The following is a 23,421-nucleotide window of genomic DNA, read 5'->3' on the forward strand; positions in this document are numbered from 1 at the left end:
AGTCTATACAGTTGACATTTCAGTCAATACATACAATATTAATCTTCTCTGATGTTTAGTTGCAAAATTAGAATTTTACGACTCAAGATCAGATCAGATTATTATATAAAATTTACTTGATTGAATTGAGCCTGAACTTAGACTACTTTCTTCCCAAAACCAACTCCTAAACAGCTGAAACTTTAACTTTGTATCACATCACTTAAAACACGAGTAAAGCCGTTTAAATCAGCTTATTTCAAGTCGGAACAAACGGCTATAATGTGTTCTACATTGACCATAACTTATGCTCTCACATTCGCGTAAAACATACCTCATTCCTTCAAAGAAATGTATAAAAAGTCAACAATTACGAACCCTCGAGTCACAATTAACCCCGCACAGGTCATGTGGCGCCTTCTTTTTATATGAACAACGACAGCCACCCTTCAAACGATTGATGAGCTGTTATTACGATTGTTTATTTGTTTAGTCGAGTGTAGAATCGATTGGGAAGTGTGATTCTTGTGTAATCTTAATGTACATACTAATTTGTAACTAACCGTCCCTTTGTGTGGCTAAAAAGTAGTTTTTCACAAAAAATTCAAATTAATATTTCTGGAATCGCTCTGTCTATTGATGAAAACCAAATTATTTTGAGGAACAGACAGACGCGGAAATAGGACTACGCAATTTTGTAGTTAGTTAAAGTCTCAGAGTGAAAAATAGGTTGCTTTTGTCAAAAATCGACTTTGAAAATAACCAAATGACACCTAAGCTGGGCTTGACTTGATAGCTAGTATTATTATGAGTATGAAAATTTGTCTGAATGTATAGATGTTTGTAACTCTTTTATGCAAAGACCGCTGATCAAATTTTAATGAAATATAAGATTATATTATTTTGATAGAATTTGTCACACAGCTAGTTTATAACTTAGGTAAAAGTTTGGGAAAATAGTATCCTTCGACAAATCTTTCTAGAACGGTACATAAGTTTCAAATCCTATCAATTTAAGCTATAAAATCAAAAATTCTAAACTTTTCTAAAACTTATTGAAGCAAATCGTTTATAAGAATACCTTTGATGCATTATAGGCGCTTATTTATGGTGTTTTTGTTTATGTTCCCATGAACTTGCCGTCACGGATCAACTACGTTACGTGCTTCGAGTTAAAATCGAGCATTCTCGATGTGTATCTGTATACGATTGATATATGATCGAGAAAAAATGGTAACAAAGACGGCTCCTTATTTAGTACAAGAGTTTTGTATGATTGATAGGAGTTATGGGGGAATTATTCTGTGCTAACCTTTTCTAAGTAATACATTGTATTTGATGATAGAAATCGCTTTTGTGGTCTTGTGTATATGATCTACCCCCTATTTCTGAGGTACATTTAGCGGTAGTTTATATATTCAATAGCGTTTAAGCTCATATAAAAATGTCAGTTTGAATAAATAAACTACTGCTAAATGTGCTTTAGAAAACGGGCGTTAGTTATATCCCAGGTCGGACAATGTGCTATTGGTCTTTGATAAAGTGTTATAGGTCTTTTGTAATTTATATAAAAGCAGTCTTAGTAATAGCCCGAAATTGGTAAGGTGTCTGTTATATCGTATATAACTGGCTATGTTTGGCCAAAACAATGTTAGTCCTATGTAATAGCGGATTACAATATACATGTTACCAAACTCTGAGTTACTATCTATACTAATATAATAAAGCTGAAGAGTTTGTTTGTTTGTTTGTTTGAACGCGCTAATCTCAGGAACTACTGGTCCGATTTGAAAAATTCTTCAATGTTAGATAGCCCATTTATCGAGGAAGGCTATAGGCTATATATCATCACGCTACGACCAATAGGAGCAGAGTACCAGTGAAAAATGTTACAAAAACGGGGAAAATTATGATTCTCTTATGTGACGCAAGCGAAGTTGCGCGGGTCAGCTAGTTGTCAATAATCTGACAGAAATTAGAAAACACCACACACTTTGCTGAATCCAGGACTACGTGGCAAGCAGTTCTTTACATTACCGCCTAGACGACAGAGACTTAAGAAATACATGGAAGACCTTTTCCAAGCAATGGGACAGAAAAGAAAGTTCTAGACACTAGGTAGAGGCAAAAAAACATCACTTGCTACGATCCCTACAAACTTTTGCTTCATTCACATCCATACATCTTGTCATACCGCCAGTTCATTCGTTCTTCAATCTTTAATGAAATATCACTTCACCACTCAAAATTAATTGATTTCTTACACTCTCATAATATTTTTCAATAAAATTTAACATCAATTAGTTGCGTCTAAACATTGTTATTACGATAACCAATCAGCTTTAACAAAATATTAAAATGGTATGATTGACCTTTGGCGGCGCCGGCGCGGGTTAACGAAATGGTTAGGGATAGAGATATTGAAACCGGGAGTGAGTGAGTGAGAGGACAGATTGGGGTTCTAGGGCTGGCAGGTCTTAGTGTGATTAGCAATTTTTAATTTAGTATATTTTGTGAACTTTTTAAATGAGTCTGTAGTTGTAAACATAATAATATGGTTATTAGGATGGTGGCATTAAGTATCTTTGTTAAGAAAAAAGGAGATTAGGACCAGTCCTAGTGTATATTTTAAATGAAATAAAATTTTAACTGTCATGATGACAATTGCCTTTTTTCTTTAGGGTTAAGTAGAATTCATATTTATTTTTCACAAATATTGGGTTTTATCTAGTTCTTAAAAGCTCTCTATAAATTCAAGACCGGTAACCCTGATTCCAGAGTCCATCATTAAAATTAAAACTACAGGTTTTATCCAAACCAATTTTCACCTAGTGTTAACAGGACCTATAACTTTTAATTAAACTAACAAAATACCATACAGTTTTAAAAATCCAGTGCGTGGCAACCCTACCAGTAATTAACACGAGCACGCCGAAAAGGGTTTTTATTTGAAATCATTTGTTTTGTTCTCAAGTCGTTAGTTAGAAATTGTTAGATCTATGAGTTTAAGTTATTTATCTTTATTACATTATGACTTTATGAGGATAGGCAGAGTTCACTTTATAGTTAAATAAAACTTTGTGCCGAGTGGTATAATTTGGTACCTCCCACGCAAGCAGTCGACCGTTTAAACAGTAGGCAACACAGCAATGACTTTTCGAAGTGTATTAAAAATAATTATCACTTGTGCCAACGGTGAAGGAAAACATTGTGATGAAACTTTGCATACTTAAAAGTTGTATAACAAACTTAAAGGCATGCTCAGTCCCAAACCCGTACTTGGCCAGCGTGGTGGAACCTAACCACTCCCTTGATCGAGAGGATACCTTTACCCAGCATGGTTTACAAAAAAATATCAGAGCATGTCTTTTGTTTCTTCAATAGATATTTACCAACTCAGCACTTCCTTTCACTGTTAAGGAAAATATTGTCATGAAACCTTGCATGCCTGAGAGTTCTCCGAACAGTTCTTAGAAGTAAAGAATACAAAGTCTTCATCTTTCCCTTCACCAGCGTGGTGGTATCAAGGCCTGATCATTTCCTCATTCCGGGAAACCCTTTTCTAACTGTAGGACAGTTAAAATTCATTTTATTTTAGCCTAGTAAGGTTAATCTATCCATAGTCAAGTAACTTTTCGATTCGCAAAGCATTAATGACATTTTTGACAGATTCTTTATACATAAACGTCAAAATTATTCCTCAAATATAGACATTTTGAATTAGCAAATATCTTTTCAATTCTATAGGCTTAGAAACGTCTATTTTACAGGGACATAAATGATCTATCTCACTGTGAGATGACTAACTCCCGGTTGTTAAGGTACATTTAGCGGTAGTTTATCTATTTAATAACGTCAAAACTCATATAAAAAAAGCTATTGAATAGATAAACTACCGCTAAATGTACTCAGAAACCGGGGGTAAATCTTCATGTAAGATTCTCACATGAAGATTTATAAACTAAATCCTCTCACACTGATCTTTTTTCTCATACAAAAACAATGTCGTTTCAATTCTCATAAAACTAAAGTTGAATTAAACTGTCCCTCGTCCACTTATTGGTTCAATTGACCGTATCGGTTAAATTGTTTTAAAGAAAACCCACAGTTGTGACCCCTGCTGACCCCGGCCGAGTGGGCGGCGTGAATATATTTTTATTTTTCAAAGTATTGTTAAGTTTTTGATATGCTTCGTTACAATGTAAGTAACATTTACGTTTGTGAGATGCGATCTCCGAAACTACTAAACCGGTTTTTGTGAATCTTTCACTTGAGAAACTACGATGGTTTTTGAGTATATTTTTAAACAAACTCATTTAAGGGGCTTTATTACAAAAAAAAAATACAAATCTAGAGTTTGGTAAAAGTATATTTATATCTCTTTTACATTAATCGAAAACGCGACCTTTAGATGCAAAAACACACGTACTTTTCCCTATTTCCATGGTTGCTAATGATTTTTTTTTGTTTGTATGTTTGTTAATTTATCATTTCTTTGTTCCAGGCTTCCCCAGCGGCGTACTACCCAAAAAGACCATACAATCCCTCAAAATTACCCGAATTCAATCACCCAACAATAAACCCTCCACACTGAGTTTCACAGATCCATTCGGGCCTCCCCAGTCTTCGGACGGGGGGGGCCCTTCCACCCCCCAGCCGGCCCTCACCACCCAGGACTCCATAGACCACCAGCACCATCATTTAGGGGGCTCACAAACCCCCCATGATATCTCAAACTCTGCTAATTCTACACCGACAAACGTGTCCTCAAAATCTGCGTTTATAGAATTACAGCAGCATGGTTATGGTCCTTTTAAGGGGGGGTATCAGCATCCCCACCATTTTGGGTCGCCGGGTGGTCAGCAGAACCCTCATGAGGCGTCAGGGTTCCCGAGTCCTAGGTCGTTAGGGTATCCTTTTCCTCCTATGCATCAAAACACGTATGGTTATCATTTAGGGTCTTACGCGCCGCAGTGTGCCAGTCCGCCTAAAGATGGTGAGTAAATAAAACAATATTTATAAAAACAAAATTATTTAAAGCATGTCAAACTTAATTATTTTTCTTTCTAGATAGTGGCTTTATCTAGGTATCATAAACTAGAAGAGTCTCAAGTGTCTATGGTACTCAATTGGCATTTGACGGTTTAAATTTTGAGCGAAAAATATTTTTAACAAAATAATTTTGTAACTAAGCAAGTCCATATTTTACTATAATACTAGACTAACAAAAACTTAAAATAAGTAAGGAATAAAGAATACTTTGTAACTACTAATAAAAAACGTTTTCACCACACATTAGGACCTCAATATATTCATAAACGTGGCATATAATTTTCAACCAATTTCTAACACCTTTCTAACCAAATAAGTCATCGTTTTTTTTCAACTAAAGTATTAAAATAACTGACATTAGTTCTCCATAACAGTTATATTACGAAATAAGTACGTAAAACCTCAAATTACTGGAGTCAAAGTGTTATGATCGTATTATACCGAATAGTTATATTGGAGGTGTTAAACTACGAAATTTCAAACTTTTTCAAACTCCTTGCTTGGAAAAAGGAAAAAATTGTCTCCATTTTTTTTCATAATTTATAAGGAGTTCTATGAATTTGTGTTTTTATAGAGTACGACACGATTTTTCTAAAATCGGATATTCGGGAGGGATTATAAACGGTACTGCAGTATTTATTAAAATTATACGTTTCGATTTAGTAAAATATATGTTTTGTGCTGAAAATAATTGATTCATTTTGGCCAAGTTTTTAAATTGAAGTTAATTATCGACATAACATAGTAATATATTGGCTTTATTGTATGAAATAAATATTAATTTTATCATAATGTTTATAATACTATAAGTTTGCAAGGATCGTCCCAAGTGGTGTTCTTTGGTCTCTGCCCCTATGGGAAAACGACGCGATTTTATGTATGTATGTACGCTTTTATCAAATAACACGATTTCACTGCTGGGCAAATGTTTTAGAAACGAGATAGGAACTAAGCCTTTGCTCGACCACGTCCGGCTTAAGGCTTAAGCCGCCTAAGTCCCGAATCTAGGTTTTCTCTTCAAGTTTCAAGAAAAGTATACATATACTATTTTTATACTATTTAGTACCCAGTCGTATACTGTAAAGGGGATTCGAACGACGGTCAAAACACAAGTAATTGTAGCACAGAACTATTGTTTAATATTTAATAATGTCCCCAGTGCTGCCACAGTCGGTAATTAGGGTTGCCATATAGAAAAGTGTTTTATTTTTCCGTCACTGCGAATAAGTAGTTATTGAATCATTAATTAAAAGAATGCAGCTTTTTCTATTGAAATGGTAGTATTTTTTTCTATTGGAAAATTTTATGTTATGGCTAAGGAAATTATACCTATTGGTAATAGGTTTTCTATTACTGTCTACTAAGATAGCTACGATACAAATAACTTTAAAAAACTGGCAGTATATTTTACTACCTACTGAGAACAATTGGGAATCTTATTTTGAAAAGAGCCTATATCACATATCTCTTTAAAGTGTGATAAGACCTTCTCAAAATTACATGGCGTGTTTTTCGGTTGGTCATTTTAGCAAAAGATAGAAGTGCTAATTTTAGTAATTAAAAGTTAATTCCTAAATCATTACAAGTTCTAAAACAAGGATAGTTAACTACAAACGAGTTAAATAAAAACGAGACCTGAAATAACTGTCAATAAATAAAAAAAGACATTTCGTAGTAGTTGCACATTTTCAATTATTTACACTCGAAAGTAGTAGTTATTTTATGAGCTAAAGAATATTCCTCCGTACAACCCTAATGGGATAGTGAATTTTTCAAAAGCGCCACCTAACGGCTTGGCGCATTAAACTTTCACGCACATGTCGCTTTGTCGACCAATTGGAGGGCACAGTTTGAATTTAGAATTGACGTTTCGCTATTTGAAATTCGTTTTCATTTTTATTTTTTTATGCGTTTTATTTTTTTTTCTTTTTGTATTTAATGTTTATATGTCTATGGTCTAAAGAATAGTTTGTACAACTGCCAATATGAGCAGTCTTCGGATCGATTCCCAAGTCAGGATGAGTATTATAATAATATGAGTACTTCATTAAACAACAACCTAAATTGTTCGGAAAAGTATACTTGTTTGAGAAGACGAAGTATGTGAATGAAGCAAGAAAAGTTAGTAGAGATCATAACAAGTGTCAGTTTAAGATCTGTCTCTACCCCTATGTGAAAAAGGCGTGATTTTACGTATGTTTACATATAAGTACGCTTCTACCTAGTCCTTTAAAATAACAGTCGTAAGTAAAAATTTCGCCATCGAAACAAAATAAAAAAATCTTTCTACAATATTGTATTTGATCGCGTGCGACTAATTACGTTTTGCTAAATAAGTAATTATAAACGCATATACATCATTCACGGAGATAACCACGCAAGCGAAATGTTGGTCGATGGCTACGAGTTTGATTCCCGGATTGGGCAAAATAACACGATTGAGATTTGTTAACATCACACTGTTTAAATTAAAAGTGTAGATAGAAAAGTATGGAACCCATAATTCGTTTAAACTAGTCTGCGTAATCTCCTCGTCTTCAACTATCGTAAAGTCAAATTTTATCAAAATTGGTTCAGCATTTTGGTCATTGAAGCATAACAGACAGACTTTTGCACTTATATTAATAGTAATAAATCAAAACCGGGACACAATAACTAACAAATTTTGGAAACAATCAATCATTTTAATTAATAATAACAAAAAGTCAAATCTAAAAGTGGAACATCCTGTAGATGATGTACAGGATGTAGCGAGGTTGTTTAAAACCTAACAAAACCTTGATGCAAGGAAAAGGTTTAGAAATCTCTTAGTGTTTATGAAACTAATATACGAATGAAAATTAACCTTCAGTAGGGTCGTCTACGTGCTGAAAAAACAACTTTTTTACATGAAAAAAAATTTTTTTTTAATTGAAAATTATTTTTTACGTCGTTTATACTACATAATATCATGCCTGTTATTCTCGAAAGTGTAGATAGAGGTATATGAAATCCTACTAATATTATAAATGCGAAAGTTTGTGATTTAGGTGTATGTTTGTTACTCATTCACGAAAAACTACTGGACAGATTTTGATGTAATTTGGTATACTGATGGCTTTTAACCTGGATAAATATATAGGATACTTTGTTTCCCAGGAAATCTTACATAGTAGGATTCGAACTGGTAACCCCTATAATCCAGTTCTTTACTCACCGTCATCTTTTTATGGACATTAATACAATCAAGTATTTTTTTCAGTATGTTTGGGGTTTCTAAGAGATGTTTGAAATCGACCCATGTTTTGCCATAGTCCCATGTAATAGGGGACGAGCCTATTGCCATATACCGGGCACGTTACCAAACTCTGGACTACTTTGAAGAACATTTGTAAGGAAATTGTAATAAAAACTTAAAAACTTTTTATCCGATAATGTAGTTTCTATAAGGAAGTTAATAATTAATCATTATTATTTAATTATTAAATAATAATCGATAATTGAGTCGTCACATAAAATTCTTTGTGTTATTATATGATAATAATATTAATGATAATCGATAAAAAATAATTGAAGTAATGAGAAAATGGAATATAATAAAATAAAAAGAATTTATTTGCAATAAATTTAGAGAGATTGCAACATTAATTAACTATTATATGTATTAAACTTTTTTATTTTATAAAAAAATATCTCCCGCATTAAGTTCCTTTGTTATGAAGTCTTTTACAAACATACATTATGTTTTCTTTCTCAATAGTAGCCCGGAGTTTAGTAACGTGCCCGGTATATGGCAAGTTCGCCCCCTATTACATGGGACTAACATTGTTAATGGCGAAACGTAAGACTATGTTATACACCACTGCCTACACTTTCGGGTATAAAAAGCGTGATATTATGTTACGAGCATAATTTTATTCTATTCTATCGTATGGTTAGTGGTCAACCTATTGTCAAAGTTGTTCAAGCCGCCCGAAAGGCATTTGACATGGCTTAACGACTGTTATCTTAATTGACAACAACCGGGACCGACTTTTTGCGTGCCCTCCGAAGCACGGAGACGCTCAGTTCAAATACCACTATGCGGTCACCCATCTATGGAATGACCGCGCCGACGGTTGCTTAACCCACAGATCGTTTACCGACCGGTGAGCACAACTGGCTATGAGCGCCACATACATAATATCACGCCTATTGTAACTGAAGGTTTAGACAGAGGTGTATGAAATACAGTCACGTTTCGCCATTAACAATGTTAGTCCCATGTAATAGGGGGCGAGATTGCTATATACCGGGTACGTAACCAAACTCCGGACTGCAATTGAGAAAAATCGTACAAAATGTAGTAGGGAACGCCATATATATAAAAATAAAAATGAATGACTGAAATGTAAATACGCGCATAAATTTTGAACAACTAAACTAAGAGTCGAGACTAGGTTGGTACAGGATCAAAATTTTCAACGGGATTGGAATCAGGTTAAAATTGTACTATACTCAAACGAAGTCAGGCCAGTTAACTAGTAAAAAAATAGATACTTTTCTGTAACTGACAACCTTACGAAATGCAAGGAAAACATGTGTCGGAACATTACGATTAAACAGTGCCGAGTTTCCTTTGCACGATTTTTCGACGTCTGAAAAAGTTTGTTATTTTTTTCTACATTGTCTGCGGTTGCATGTTGTTTTTTGCGCGGATGGCATTATCGAAAGCGAAACTGATACTGATTTTGAACCTTTAAGTGTTTCAATTAATGCAAATATTAATTAAGTAATAAATATCTTTGGACATGAGTACTAATTGTGTTTTCTGCAACTAGTTACAATAAATACTCGGTAAACAAAAAGGATAAGCAACCTTTAGCGCGGACATTTCATAGATGGGTGACCGGTTAGTGGTATTTGAGCTGAGCGTGGTTAAGGGGTGCTTGTAGAACGTTGATACTAGATTGAACACTTAACATAAAGAAATGATATTTTATTTATTTGTTATCAGCAAGATAAGAATTTAAAACTGTGTATTGTGGGATTTTGTCTAAGTGACGGATAACCTAACCGATGGATAATATTAGGTCGAGAAAAGTCTTTTCGCATTATAGTATGTATGTGTTTGTCTTTGGCTTCAAGAATCACAAATGAGTACACGGTTCATTCGGTTCCTTTCAGTGAGCTCGTGAGATACCCAAATATCGAGCTTTTTTGTGTAGAGAAAAGATTGTATTACAAGTTATACATACTATAATGCGAAAAGACTTTTTCCCCGGCCTAATATAACAGCAAATGAACAAACACCTCCAGATAAACCAAACACTACTTATCCACAAGTGATGAATCATGCTTTCATTTAACCCATATCTATACATACAGTATATACCTCAAATAATTCAATTCTAATTAATAAAAAACGTAACTAATAATTAAAAATGATACAGATCAAACAACACCGTAATTAACGAATTGTGACAAATTGGACTTAGGCAATAAATTCTCATCTCCACTTGTCTATGGCCAGTTTTGTTTGAACTTTTCAAATTGGAACTATAGATCTACTAGCTGACCCGCGCAACTTCGCTTGCGTCACATAAGAAAGAATGGGTCAGAATTTTCCACGTTTTTGTAACACTTTTTACTGTTACTCTGCTCCTATTGGTCGTAGCGTGATGATATAAAATATGCTTTTTTTCACGAAAAATATTCTCAAAATTATTTATAAATATCTCTTAATATAACGAAATCGCGCTAAGGTATATCCGCCATTAAAACAGTTGCCATGACAACGGAATTTTGTTAATTCAGTGTATGAATATTCGCGACTTTTGTTCGCCACCTGAATTTTCCCGGGAAATGCGTCATTTTCCCGGGGTAAAAAGTAGCCTATGTCCTTTCTCGGGTATCAAAATATCTCCATACCAAATTTCATGCAAATTGGTTCAGTAGTTTAGGCGTGATTGAGTAGCAGACAGACAGACAGACAGAGTTACTTTCGCATTTATAATATTAAGTAAGGATTTGACCTTATGATTCATTTATTACGAGAATTAACGCGACACATTGAATTTCTTGACGTTTCAGCACACGTCACAATAGATACGTATGTTTTCTTTCTATGTGATATAATACTAACTTCTGCCTACGATTACGTCTGTGTAAACATATATTACGGGATAATAAAATCCTATGTGTTAAGTCAGGTTAAAAACTATCTGTATAATAATTCATCAAAATCTGTTCAGCAGTTTTTGCGTAAAAGAGTAACAAACATACACACATTTTTAATTGTTTTTGTCTCCACCAGAGATTTGAACCAAATACTCTTACTACTAAAACAATGAAAATACTCTACTAATATAACAAAAATACGATTTTCCTAAAGTATCAAACGAACTACATAAATGAAAACAGAGCTCAAAATTATTTGGTTACACTATATTTTCTTACATTTTTAAATTGAACCTTATGACTTAGGTATAGAGTTGAAAATCCTTTGTTTTACTATAAGGTAATAAATCTTCACTTTACCAACTAGGGCGATAAAGTTAAAATTTGTTTGTAATTTTAAATTTGTATGTTTGTTATTGTTTAATTAATGTACGGATTGTGTTAGTTGATTTGAATTTAGTGTCTTTGTGTTGCGAGTTTGATTCTTGGGTCAAGTTAGAGAAATGTTTATCTGAAATAAATTTTTCGGGATTAGAATTTAGTTAAATACTTTTAACTGATCGTTTCATCATAATAATGAAGGTTCTATGTTTGATAACGTTATAATTACATACATAACATCACGCCTATTATATCCAAAGGTGTAGACAGAGGTGTGAAATACTCCTACATTTCGCTATTAATAAAGTTAGTCCCATGTAATGGGGAGCGAGCCTATTGCCATATACCTAGCACATTACCAAGCTCCGAACTACTATTGAGACAATCTAACACAAATTTTAAAAGATCAATAGCATTTTGTTCTAGTTGGGAATTGAACCTGCGACCTAGTGATCAGCAGTCGTAAACACCAGACTGCAGAAGCCCTACCGCTGCTATAGTTGGACCATTACAAACGTATGAACTATGACATAATTAAAAGAATGGCAGGAATAAGACAGTGTTACTAAATACACTAATACTAATTAATATACTGTTAATGTAAGGCGGTAATAAATAAACTGAACCATCCAACTAAATTGTTTAAGTGGGGAGAGTGAGATGAAATGACATAACTTGGTTCGCATGTTTGAAATGGCCCGACTATAGTAGTATAGTAAAAAGTCCACCTTTCTTAATAAACCAGTTATTGTGACGTCACGGTGTCATTGCGCAATGCGCGACCTTTCATAAAACTCTCAATAAAACTCAGAAAGTGCACTTGATATTAACTTGTTTATTATCTTTTTACATACATACATACATACATACATACATACGTACATACATACATGACTGCCTCTGTGGCGCAGTCGGTAGAGTATCCGATTGTTGTTCATGAGGTCTCGGCTTCGATCTGTCGCGCCAAGTGCTATTCGTCTTTTCTAATCTGTATAAGAATATTTGCAATAGGTACTAGCCCGGAGTGTGGTAACGTGCTTTGTATATAGCAATAACATCGCCCCCTATTACATGGGACTAACATTGTTGATAACGATCTGTGGGTGTATTTCATTCTCCTCTGCCTAAACATTTGGGAATAACAAGCGTGATGTATGAAAATATACGGTTTAAAAGTAGTTTTTACAAGTGACTGCCCTTGGTTTCATCGAAGATTTCCCGGAATTAAACGTATTAAAACAGTATATCTGTAATATTTTTCTAAACAGGCTTAGCTGTGGCTACGGATTACTGAAACTAGCCAATGGATATAAAAACCCAATATTGTCCTACTGATGAGAAAAAGTCTCTTTCCGGGATAAGAGGGGGTTGAGCTTTGTCCACAAAACTGACTAAGGCCCGGTTTCTGAGGCACAATTAGCGGTAGTTTATCTATTCAAACTGTTTTTTTTATTATATGAGTTTCAACGCTATTGAAAAGATAAACTACCGCTGAATGTACCTCAGAAAGTTGGAGTTACAGAGTCCTTTTTGTAACTGTTTTAAACAACTCTTCCAAGGTTTCATCACGAAATAAACTTTAATTCTAAACATATTCTAACCTTCGGATATTCTCCCAAAAAATATTATATCTAAAAATAAAAGAGTAAACGTACAGTCATGTTAAAAAGCGCTTAACTTAACGTTCGTGTGGACACGCCCACTTTGGATACGATATGAAGTGGGCTCTATTTCAATGTAAGTGTTTTAAAACAGAAAAAAGATTTTATTGATAGGAAAGTTTTTGGTGTTTAGAGTGAATTTTTACATAAAGTTTGAAATACAATGTCTAATTTGGTAAAGACTTTGACGTATATTCAAGTTTCTGAGTAAAATTGCAAAGGATTTTTTTGTAAGGAAAGATTTTGGTATTTTTCAAATAGATTTTGAGATAAACTTTCATATTTTAGTGAGGTTTGACAAGTTCTTTATAGAAAATTATAGAAAACTAAAAAATGATACCCTTTAGTTAGACTGGTTGTCAGACTTTCAAGCTTCCGACTACTGTTAACGACTGTCAAGCATCTTTGAAATTGACTGCCAGTACCTACAATTTAACATGTTCGATGTTTAACATGTTCACCCATCGACAGATCCACCTCGGCAAACTAGCTTAACCTCCGAGATCAAAAACCCAAAAATTTAAAACATACAAACTTTGATCGTCACACTATGTGGGTGTGAAAACATAATAAAATATACTCTAGTTAGTTAATTAATTACAATGGCTACAGTTTTATAGTAGTATTATATAATGTTATTGTTATATACTTAAATGATGAATATTCGTATTTAAATGTTCTATTGTTTTACTAATTATAATTGTCATTAATGTTCTAACAAATTTTAATAAATGACTGCGTTTTTTACTATAAAACACTGCAAAAGTTATAGTTCTTTGTTTTTCAAAGAGATGACTTAGGCATTCTGAAACTGCCTCTATATACCGCGGTTGGTAGTATATCCAACTGCCGATCATGACTTCCATGGTTCGATTTCTGGGCTAGACAGAGTACGTATAATCTTTTCTAATCGGCCGCGACTTTGCGACTCTATTTTTCACGTTTCCAAAAAAATTACTACTGCTCCACTCTCATTAGTCATAGCGTGATGTTATATAGCCTGTCACCTTCCTTAATAAATGGACTATTGAACACAAAATCAATTTTTCAATTCGAACCAGCCATTCCTGAGATAAGCGCGTTCAAATAAACAAACTATTCAGCTGTATATTATTACTACAGAATCTTCTAGTCTCTCAAAATGAGACACAATTTTTCAAAAAACTATTCTAACTGAACCAAAATGCATATTAAACAACCACTTTAAAAGCAGTTGCACTATTATTATATTACTTTTACCTACGACGGGAGTCGAACCCGGAACTGTGGATCAACCAACTGGCGACTGCCTCGAGCCTGACGTTTATAATAACACATTGAATACCTTTTAATTATAACTTTGTGTATATTTTTATATTTTTTCGAAAGAATTTTTTGACTTTAGGGTACGCACGTGTGGTGTGGCCGAGAACAAAAGTGTTAGGGAATAGTGTGAGGCATTTTTAGTTTATATTATCGCTTCTTCCAGTGGTAAAGGAAAACATCGTGAGGCAAACTGGCATGCTTGAGAGTTCTAAACTGTTCTTGAAGATGTGCAAAGTACCCAACCCGCACTTATCCAGCGTGGTGGACTCAAGGCTTAACCCCTCCCTCATTTCGCGATGAGATTATTTTAGATTGAAGTAAATGATTTGATTGGTATTTTAGTATAATGGTAGTATTGTAATTGAATTGACTGTTTGAGGATCTTGTGCCTAAGTAACAACAGTCAGACAGTTATGCGACGCTTGCTGAGGTTGTTCTCTAGATGGGTGACCATATTATACAGTTCAAGTTTCTCTTTCCATTTAAAATACTATTATTCAGCTGCATCCGGTGAGACTGGAAGCTGACTCCAACATAGTTAGTTGGAAGAGAGGCTAGTATGATAGATTTTATTGACCCTATATGTTTCCATACCGTTACTAAAACGTCAGTCATTCATAAATTAAACATTAAAAAATATCGCAAAAGGTCTATATCTATACTAATTACTAATCTATACTAATATTATAAAGCTGAAGAGTTTGTTTGTTTGTTTGTTTGAACGCGCTAATCTCAGAAACTACTGGTCCGATTTGAAAAATTCTTTCAGTGTTGGATAGTCCATTTATCGAGGAAGGCTTTAGGCTATATATCATCACGCTACAACCAATAGCAGCAGAGTACCAGTGAAAAATGTTACAAAAACGGGGAAAATTTATGTGACGCAAGCGAAGTTGCGCGGGTCAGCTAGTGTTTTAAAAACAAATAGCCAATATATTAAACAAAGTACATAATAACAATAAATATTTACATAACTGAGTAATACAGTAATTGTATATGGTGTGTAAATGAAGAATAAAGTTAAATTTTATCGTTGTGTGAATATTTATATGACAAGGCGATTTTGCAGAGAAGACATCTGAGTTTTTATTTATTATTTAATTTTATGTACTTTATTTGTATTTAAATAACTGTAGCTCAATTCTCTATTACTATCGACTACCGACAACCGACCTGTCATCGAGAAATTTTGTATGAAAATCTGATCAGCGCCTCTGACGGGCGTCGCGTCGTAGAATCTTTTTTGGCAGTACATTTTAAGTGTCAAAATTCGATAGCTGGCCGGTTGTTGGTAGTCGATAGTAGTAGAGAATCGAGGTACTGTTAATGCAATTTAATAATAACTCATTAAATAATAATAATTTACTAATTTAATAATAATAGCTGTTAATGCAATAACATAAAGGTAGATGTTTCTTTTAAATTTAAGTACGAAAAGACATTATTCTTAATTTAGCTTCGGAGTCGAGTAAAACTTGGAAATGTTACTTAAGTATTTATTTTTATAACTAACTGAGGCACGTTTTTTTATCTTAGTAAATGGTAATATTCAACGTTATCGTGTATTATAAAAATGTTAATCTCTTTTGTCAAAAGTTGAGTCAATAGTTGGTTAGAAATACAGTAAAATTTTTTATTGTTTTAATTTCACAAATCCATAATTGTTGCTCTAACTGCCTTTCATTTAAAGCTTTTTTTCGTATTATAAAAAAAAATATAAGAAAAATTATACAAACGATTTTGTAATGAACAGTAACCCCTAAACACAAAGATCTTAACAGCCTTAGAAACAGAACCTTAGGCTAAATACTCGACACACCCTAATGTTTTAAAAAGTTAAATAAAAAAACTCCTTGCTTCGACCCTAGTTCCTTATCTGTGCTTCAAGATTTCAACATTTCAAACCACTTCTGAATAAGTACCGGTTATCTTATCAGGTAAATTCAATCGCTGAGGTGAAGCTACGCTTGCCGAGGTTGGTCTGTAGATGGGCGACAGTCTCATTCCGAGTTCCTCCGTGTTAAGGCATGGTAAATTGTGGGTCCCGGCTGTCATTTTCAAAGATCTCTTACAGTCGTTTACAGTAGTCAGAAACTGGAAAGTCTGACAACCAGTCTTACTAAAGGGTACCGTTTGTCCTTTTTACACTTACTTATATCAAATTTATAATAACTTAATAATTTGCTGTTTAATTACTATTGCAGTTAAGATTTACTCCATATTTTACAAAAAATAATAACATTTATCTGACAAATTTACTTTGATCATAAAAAAAGTGAATTTCATCTAAGAAAATGAAAAATGTCTGCTTCGTATCTATCACAAAAACTTAATCCTTATATATTACAATAATCTTTCATTATTTTGACAGAATTATAAGCTATTTGATAAATAGAGACCATTAATCTAAAGTAAAGAGAAATATTTCCTTTTATAAATAAGTAATACTATTACGATTATAAAATGTATCGAAGATATTTTATTGCTGATATATTTCATATTGTGACTAGCTTCCGTCCGCGAATTCGTCCGCGTGATATCTGAATCTCCTCTCTCCTCGTCCGGTATAAAAAGTATCCTTTAAGTTAATCCAGGTTATGAAGTACCCGTGTAGCAAATTTCATTAAAATCCGTCCAGTAGTTATTTTGTGAAAGAGTAACAAACATAAATCCAAACTTACAAAATTTTCGTCACCCATCCTCAAATCAACTTCGGAACCGTAGTTTTACCTAAGAGATCGATACGGCATTGCCGGCATTTATTTCTAAACCACGAGCTCCTCCTTAAAATCAAAAGACATAATAAGTTAATTAAACAACAATAACTAATTAAAACTTAATAATTTGATTCCCATAGGTTAAAAAGCGCGGCAAGTTGTGGAGGGAAAGGGCTCCATGTTGTTTTTTTTTACTTTTTTTCTTACAAGGCGTTTTCGCTTTCATGCCGAGAGATGGCAAGTGAGTTATGTGTGACTTTTTAAATGTATTGCTATTTTAAAAATAATTTATCGCCTATTTATTTGATCTATTCGTTCAATTCATTCGCGAATGAGAGATAGACTGAATGATATAGTGTTTAGACGGGTTTTTTTATTTAGTGTCAATTAAAATGCAGTGGATAATTTTAAATTGTTGTTTGTTATAGTTGTGTTTGTATTACGCGATTTGTTTTTATAATAAACTTAATATGATGTAAAGTTTTTAATAGAGTAATTTATTAATTCAAAGATGTTACTTAACTTATTGAAGTAAAAAGTGTTAGGTACTTTTACACAATATTCCTGTTATAACAAAAGGCAGAGCATAAATAAACCAGTATATAGCCAATTACAAATTGAGTCATATGTAATAGGGAACCATTGCAATATACCGGGCATGTTACCAAACTCCGCACTAGTATTGATAACTAATTCAATATCAATTTAAAAAGATTAATAACGTTTTACCTGGGAATCGAACTCCAGTACAGTACTCATACTAGACAGTCGTATAGCCCAGACCCCAGAGGCAAGTCCTATAAATATAAAGTTTATTTCAAAAACCGTTCTTTACCGAAACGTTGACGGTTCAACCGTTATACGCCCGCTTGTCTGTGTCTATTTTTTTTTACTTTTACGTTAAGGCAGAGGGGTTTTATTGTTTTTTGTGAGGTACGTTTTATAGTCGGTTTTTCGGTAGGCGTGCTGTGGGCGGGGCCGCGGTACGGAGCGTGTGTGGCTCTGGTTAGATCTGAATTTTAAATATATTGAGTGACAATATTATTTAAGAGGAAAAATATGAATAAAATATTTTGTCATATGTTTTTTAGTACCTTTCAAAGATCTTGTTTCTTTATTTGTAAAAAAATCTTTGCAATGAATATTTTAATTGGTCGACGAAAATCCGAAAATCTTAAACTTGTACTCTATACCAGTATTCATTATAATATGTACAACACTAATCTTAATCAATTACAATAAAAAAATACTCGTACAAATTAATATCTTCAACAACTTTTTTATAATTAAAATAAACAATTATTACACTTACAATAAAACCGTTCAATTTATATTCACACATCGTTTCTTCCCATCACTAGTACCGATAAGCGGTGTGCACATCACTAGTGGCTGGAGGGTGTGTCAGGGCCTCGGGGCCAGCATTGTTTTGTATGTATGACGAACACATACAAACATACACGATATGTATAGCTCCATGGGAAACGTTGCATTGATAGACAATTAAATTGTAAATTGTAGAACTCTTTTGTCATATAGTTTCTAATGCCTTGGAAAATGTCCCACTGCTGGGCAAAAGACTAACGTAATATGAGGGTAAAACAAGTTTCTTCTTATCGTATGATTAGTGGTCAACCTAGTGTCATAGTTGTTTAAGCCGCCCGAAGGCCTTTGACGTGGCTTAGCGACTGTTTTCTTAATTGACAAGAACCAAGACCGACTTTCTACGTGCCTTTCGAAGAACGGAGTCGCTCAGTTTAAATACCACTATGCCACCTATCTATGGAATGACCGCGTCATGGGTCGCTTAACCGACAGATCGTTTACCGACCGGTGAGTGCAACTGGCTATGGTCCAACAAACTGACCAAGTGGGATATTCTTTCAATAACTGTGCTAAAGAAATTCTTGAAGGAAGGAGCTTGTGCCTAAGTAACAACAGTCGCGCGAGCTTGCCAAGGTTGATTTGTAGATGGGTGACCATATTATATGTACATACCGAGTTCCTCCATGTTTCGGAAGGTACTCCATGTAAACGCTCGTCGAGGTTGATTTGTGGATGGGTGATTATATACTTTTGAGACTACCGACTTTTAAAAGTGATATAACTTAGTAATATTATAAATGTAATAGTTTGGATGTTTGAGTAGATGTTTGTTACTCAATTACATCAAAACTACGTAACAAATTTTAATGTAATTTAGTACACAGATACTTTAAAACCTGGATTAACATATAATCTACTTTTTATCCCGGGAAATCTTTTCATGCAGACGAAGTTGCAATCAGAAGCTAGCTTCTATTAAATACAATATAATGAAAGTTAACGATTTCTTTCATATTATTGCTGTTTTTCTTTCTACACATAGTAATATGAAAAATAACGCCTTTTTCCCATAGTGCTTGGTAGAGATAAAAGAACGCTACTTGCTACAATCCTTACAAACTTCCTTACTTCATTCACATCCATATTTCAAGCCGATGCACTATTTTGACAGTCCGCCATTTTAATTTGCATTCGTATTTCCGAACACACCCGAATACTTCCGAAGTAATAATTTAAAGATACAAAGCGTTGTTTGAACGATACGACGGACATATTAATATCACGACCGTGATGTATGAGGGTGGGTAGTGCAAACAGTTTGCATATCTAAGATCTCGCGAGGGTTGCCAACTGAAAAATTGTTCTTAAAACAAATAAATCGAGTTCAGTGTTGCTAAGTTTTTGTTTTATTTGGCGTATGATTTAAAATATTGTTCTTACATTTTTAGTGCCTTTAAATATATGATACCTTACGTAGTTAAGTAGTTTCGGCTTGGTTTCTAAGTTCTGGTTAAATTTATAATAACTTAACAAAATCTTTCATCTGAAAGTTAAGGGTTATCCAGAACTGATGAAACTAAGTCTGAATCTTATTGCGAAGATTTTGTTCAGCTAGCTATGCTTATAAAAAGTGTAAAGCTAGACGTGTCTTTAATACCTTTTGTTCAATAACCAAGTACTTTGAGCGTAATATATAAATCAGTCTAGCCGTTCTTCCATCTATGTTGGAGTCGACTTCCAATCGCACCAGATACAGAATATTCTAATTCATGAGTAATAATATTTAAAATATTGAAACATTGTAACAAAAATTTCATTAAGTACCGCCAAAATTATAATCATATACAAATCTAAGCAGTTAAGAAAAAAAAATCATCACTCGATTTTAAAAAAGCGCACCAAAAGAGCCGCGGACAATTCGAAATTCGAAAATTTTCCACGCCGCGCGTCCGTACGCCGAATAAAAAAGTTAAAGTGCGTTCCGAAAGTTCGATATTAATATTCAGTGCCGAATCAAAGTTTAGTGATGCGATTGATGATTTATTTTATTATTATTCTCTTGTCTCTCCCTATGGGAAGATGGTTTTGTGTGTATAGATTTAGTATTTTGGTGTGTCGAAGAAATAATGATCACTTGCGCTAACTTTCCTGTACCCCTGTAGGAAGATTGCGTGATTTTATGTGTGTATTTAGTTATTTTGTGTTGAAGTTATGTGTGTATTGGAAATAATTATCACTTGTTCTAATAGTGAATGAAAAAGGTCGTGATGAAATCTTGTATACCTGAAAGTTAGTAAACACATTATTTGATGGCATGCCGTCCCCAACCCGCTCTTGGTCAGCGTTACGAACGTAGTCCATACTACTACTACTTGGCTAGCGTGATGGACTCAAGACTTAACCTCGTTCGGGAACAGACCCTTGTTTATCAGCAGCTTACGGGCTGCTATTGGAAAATATTCTAATACAAATTAGAAAAGACTAATTTTGTCCGACTTATACGAACCCGAGATCTCCTTTTTACCAGTTGTATACACTACTCAAAACTGCTCTACTTCAAAATCAACTCGACTAAAACCATAAACAATAATCGACTAACAATATCGATTGAATTCGCACCACTAGTACACCGCTTACCGAAACGCGGGGTGTCGGCGCGATGCGATGTTGCGATACAAAACCAGTAATTACATTGCATACTAACTATTATCAAGTAGCTCTTGTCTTACAATATTTTACAAAATGGATGACCGTACCAGCGGTATCGTGTTGAATATTTATTTTGGATTTATGGCTAATGTTTATGTGTTGTGATTTATAGAGGTTTATGAACGAACGTTTCTTAAGTGATGCTTTTGGTGGTTGTAAATTTTTGAATTGGTATGGTTTTTGCTTGATAGTATGTGGTTTTTAGGTCGAATTTTCTATAGGTAAAGTTATTTACCCATAACTATCCTACTGCTGGGCATAGGATTCCTCCCAAACGGAGCAGGGGTTAGGCTTCAAGTCCGCCACGCTGGCCAAGTGCGGGTCGGGAAGGGACTTAGCATGCCATCAAGAAATGAATTAAACAATTTTTAGGCATGGTTTCATAACGATGTTTTCCTTCACCGTTAGAGCAAGTGATAATTATTTGTAATACACACATTACTTTGAAAAGTACCTAATTGATGTGTTGCTTCGATTGAACCGTGGACCATTTGCTTGGGAGGTGTGAATTTATACCACTCGGCTATCACTGCTGCCACGTATCCAGATAACTTTCCTAATATTATAACAATGACGTCAACTTTAAAGTTTTAATCAAAAACCAAGCCTTAAAATTCTTAACCTAAAAAAAAATCCTAAATCAACGAATCCATTGATCTGCTCTCCCTTAATTTTTAACAACCGTGAAGAAACTAGATAGAGAAAGAATTAATAAAAACCATTCCGGCGCCATTGCTTGATTGATTTTTATTACTCCAATATTTCCGAACGAAAGAATTAAAGTCACTTTCCCGCTTTAAAGTACCGACGGTTTAATTACTGGGCGCGGGAAAACTGGCTGTTATTCGTTGCTAGAAAAAAATGCAAATTAATATTATGAAATATTTATGGGATCGTCAGCAGTGTTTAATTTTTAGAGAAGAATTATTGTCATAGATTGTGAATTAAATAGATTTTGCGAATTTATTTATGAGGATAGTAGATAAAATTTATATGATTTTGATATAAACCTTACTCTCTCAAATTGTTGCTTTAAATTACCTGTATTAGCTCTACAAACTAGAATCTAAATGTGTTTCAGAACCAAGCGTTCGAAAAATAACATTTTCTCGTTGGCTAAACAATTATTGGCAAAAAACCTCATTATCGTACGCCTAAATTTTATTTTCAGATCAATACATTAAAACATATAAACAGGAATATCTAAATAAATAGCTATTTTAATTAAAATACTAGTTAATAGATGTGAAACAATACATTTTCTGCAATGACTTCTAAGGTGACATTTCAAGGTGACACTAAGATGGCTGCCAATCAAATTGACATGCGACGTTTAACTGAACTGATTTATATTGCTTTGTTATTAAGTAAATATATTATATACATACAATATACTTATTACATGTTTTTATATCCTGTGGTACGTTTAAGCTGCTTAGTTCAAAGTTCTGGCAACTGTTTTTTCAATTTCTGTTAGAGTATTTCTCATTGCAGCTACACTTCTTTTAGCCATCTCGTGATGTTGTGTAGTCTATAGCTTTTTTTATTAAATTTACCATGTAACATAAAAATATCTATTCAATTCAAACCAGTCGTTTCTGAGATAAGCACTTTTAAACAAACGCACTCGAAATATATTTCAATGAGTACTTAACTTAAAGTAAAGTTAACTAGGATGAAGTGTGAAGAAGAGATTAAGGCTTGCTACACGTCCTCCAGGCACAAAACTACTAAACAGGCTAGATTTCTACTCAAAATTGCGAGAAGAGTTAAGTCAACTTTATTAGTTGCAGTACTTTAGCACGAATTTGCATACAATATTTGACTAATATAATGTAATTGTAAAAAACCAAATGCTAATTTCATTCTCCTTTCCAGAAAAATGCGGTCTCTCCGACGACCCAGGCCTTAGAGTGAACGGTAAAGGCAAGAAGATGAGGAAACCTCGCACGATCTACTCCAGCCTCCAGCTGCAGCAGCTGAACCGGAGGTTTCAGAGGACCCAGTACCTCGCCCTCCCTGAGAGGGCTGAACTAGCTGCCAGTCTCGGCTTGACGCAAACTCAGGTTAGTGGTTTTTGAGTATAAGTAGTAAAATATGAGTGGGTGATAAAAAATCGTCTATGCAGGTTTATTTTTTTAGGTTTCTGAACC

The 23,421-nt window shown here is 34.0% G+C and overlaps 1 protein-coding gene across 1 annotated transcript in view; it reads left to right on the plus strand.

The window, feature by feature from the left end:
- Dll (homeotic protein distal-less) overlaps window positions 1-23,421 on the plus strand; it is a 111,435-nt gene that overhangs the window by 9,501 nt on the left and 78,513 nt on the right. Inside the window, exons 2-3 of the mRNA XM_076131961.1 lie at window positions 4,484-4,975; window positions 23,147-23,334. Of these exons, the coding sequence (XP_075988076.1) occupies window positions 4,484-4,975; window positions 23,147-23,334 (680 nt within the window). The remainder of the gene's footprint in view (window positions 1-4,483; window positions 4,976-23,146; window positions 23,335-23,421) is intronic.

This window comes from Anticarsia gemmatalis, chromosome 27 (genome assembly GCF_050436995.1).
Source record: "Anticarsia gemmatalis isolate Benzon Research Colony breed Stoneville strain chromosome 27, ilAntGemm2 primary, whole genome shotgun sequence".
Classification (NCBI taxonomy): domain Eukaryota; kingdom Metazoa; phylum Arthropoda; class Insecta; order Lepidoptera; family Erebidae; genus Anticarsia; species Anticarsia gemmatalis.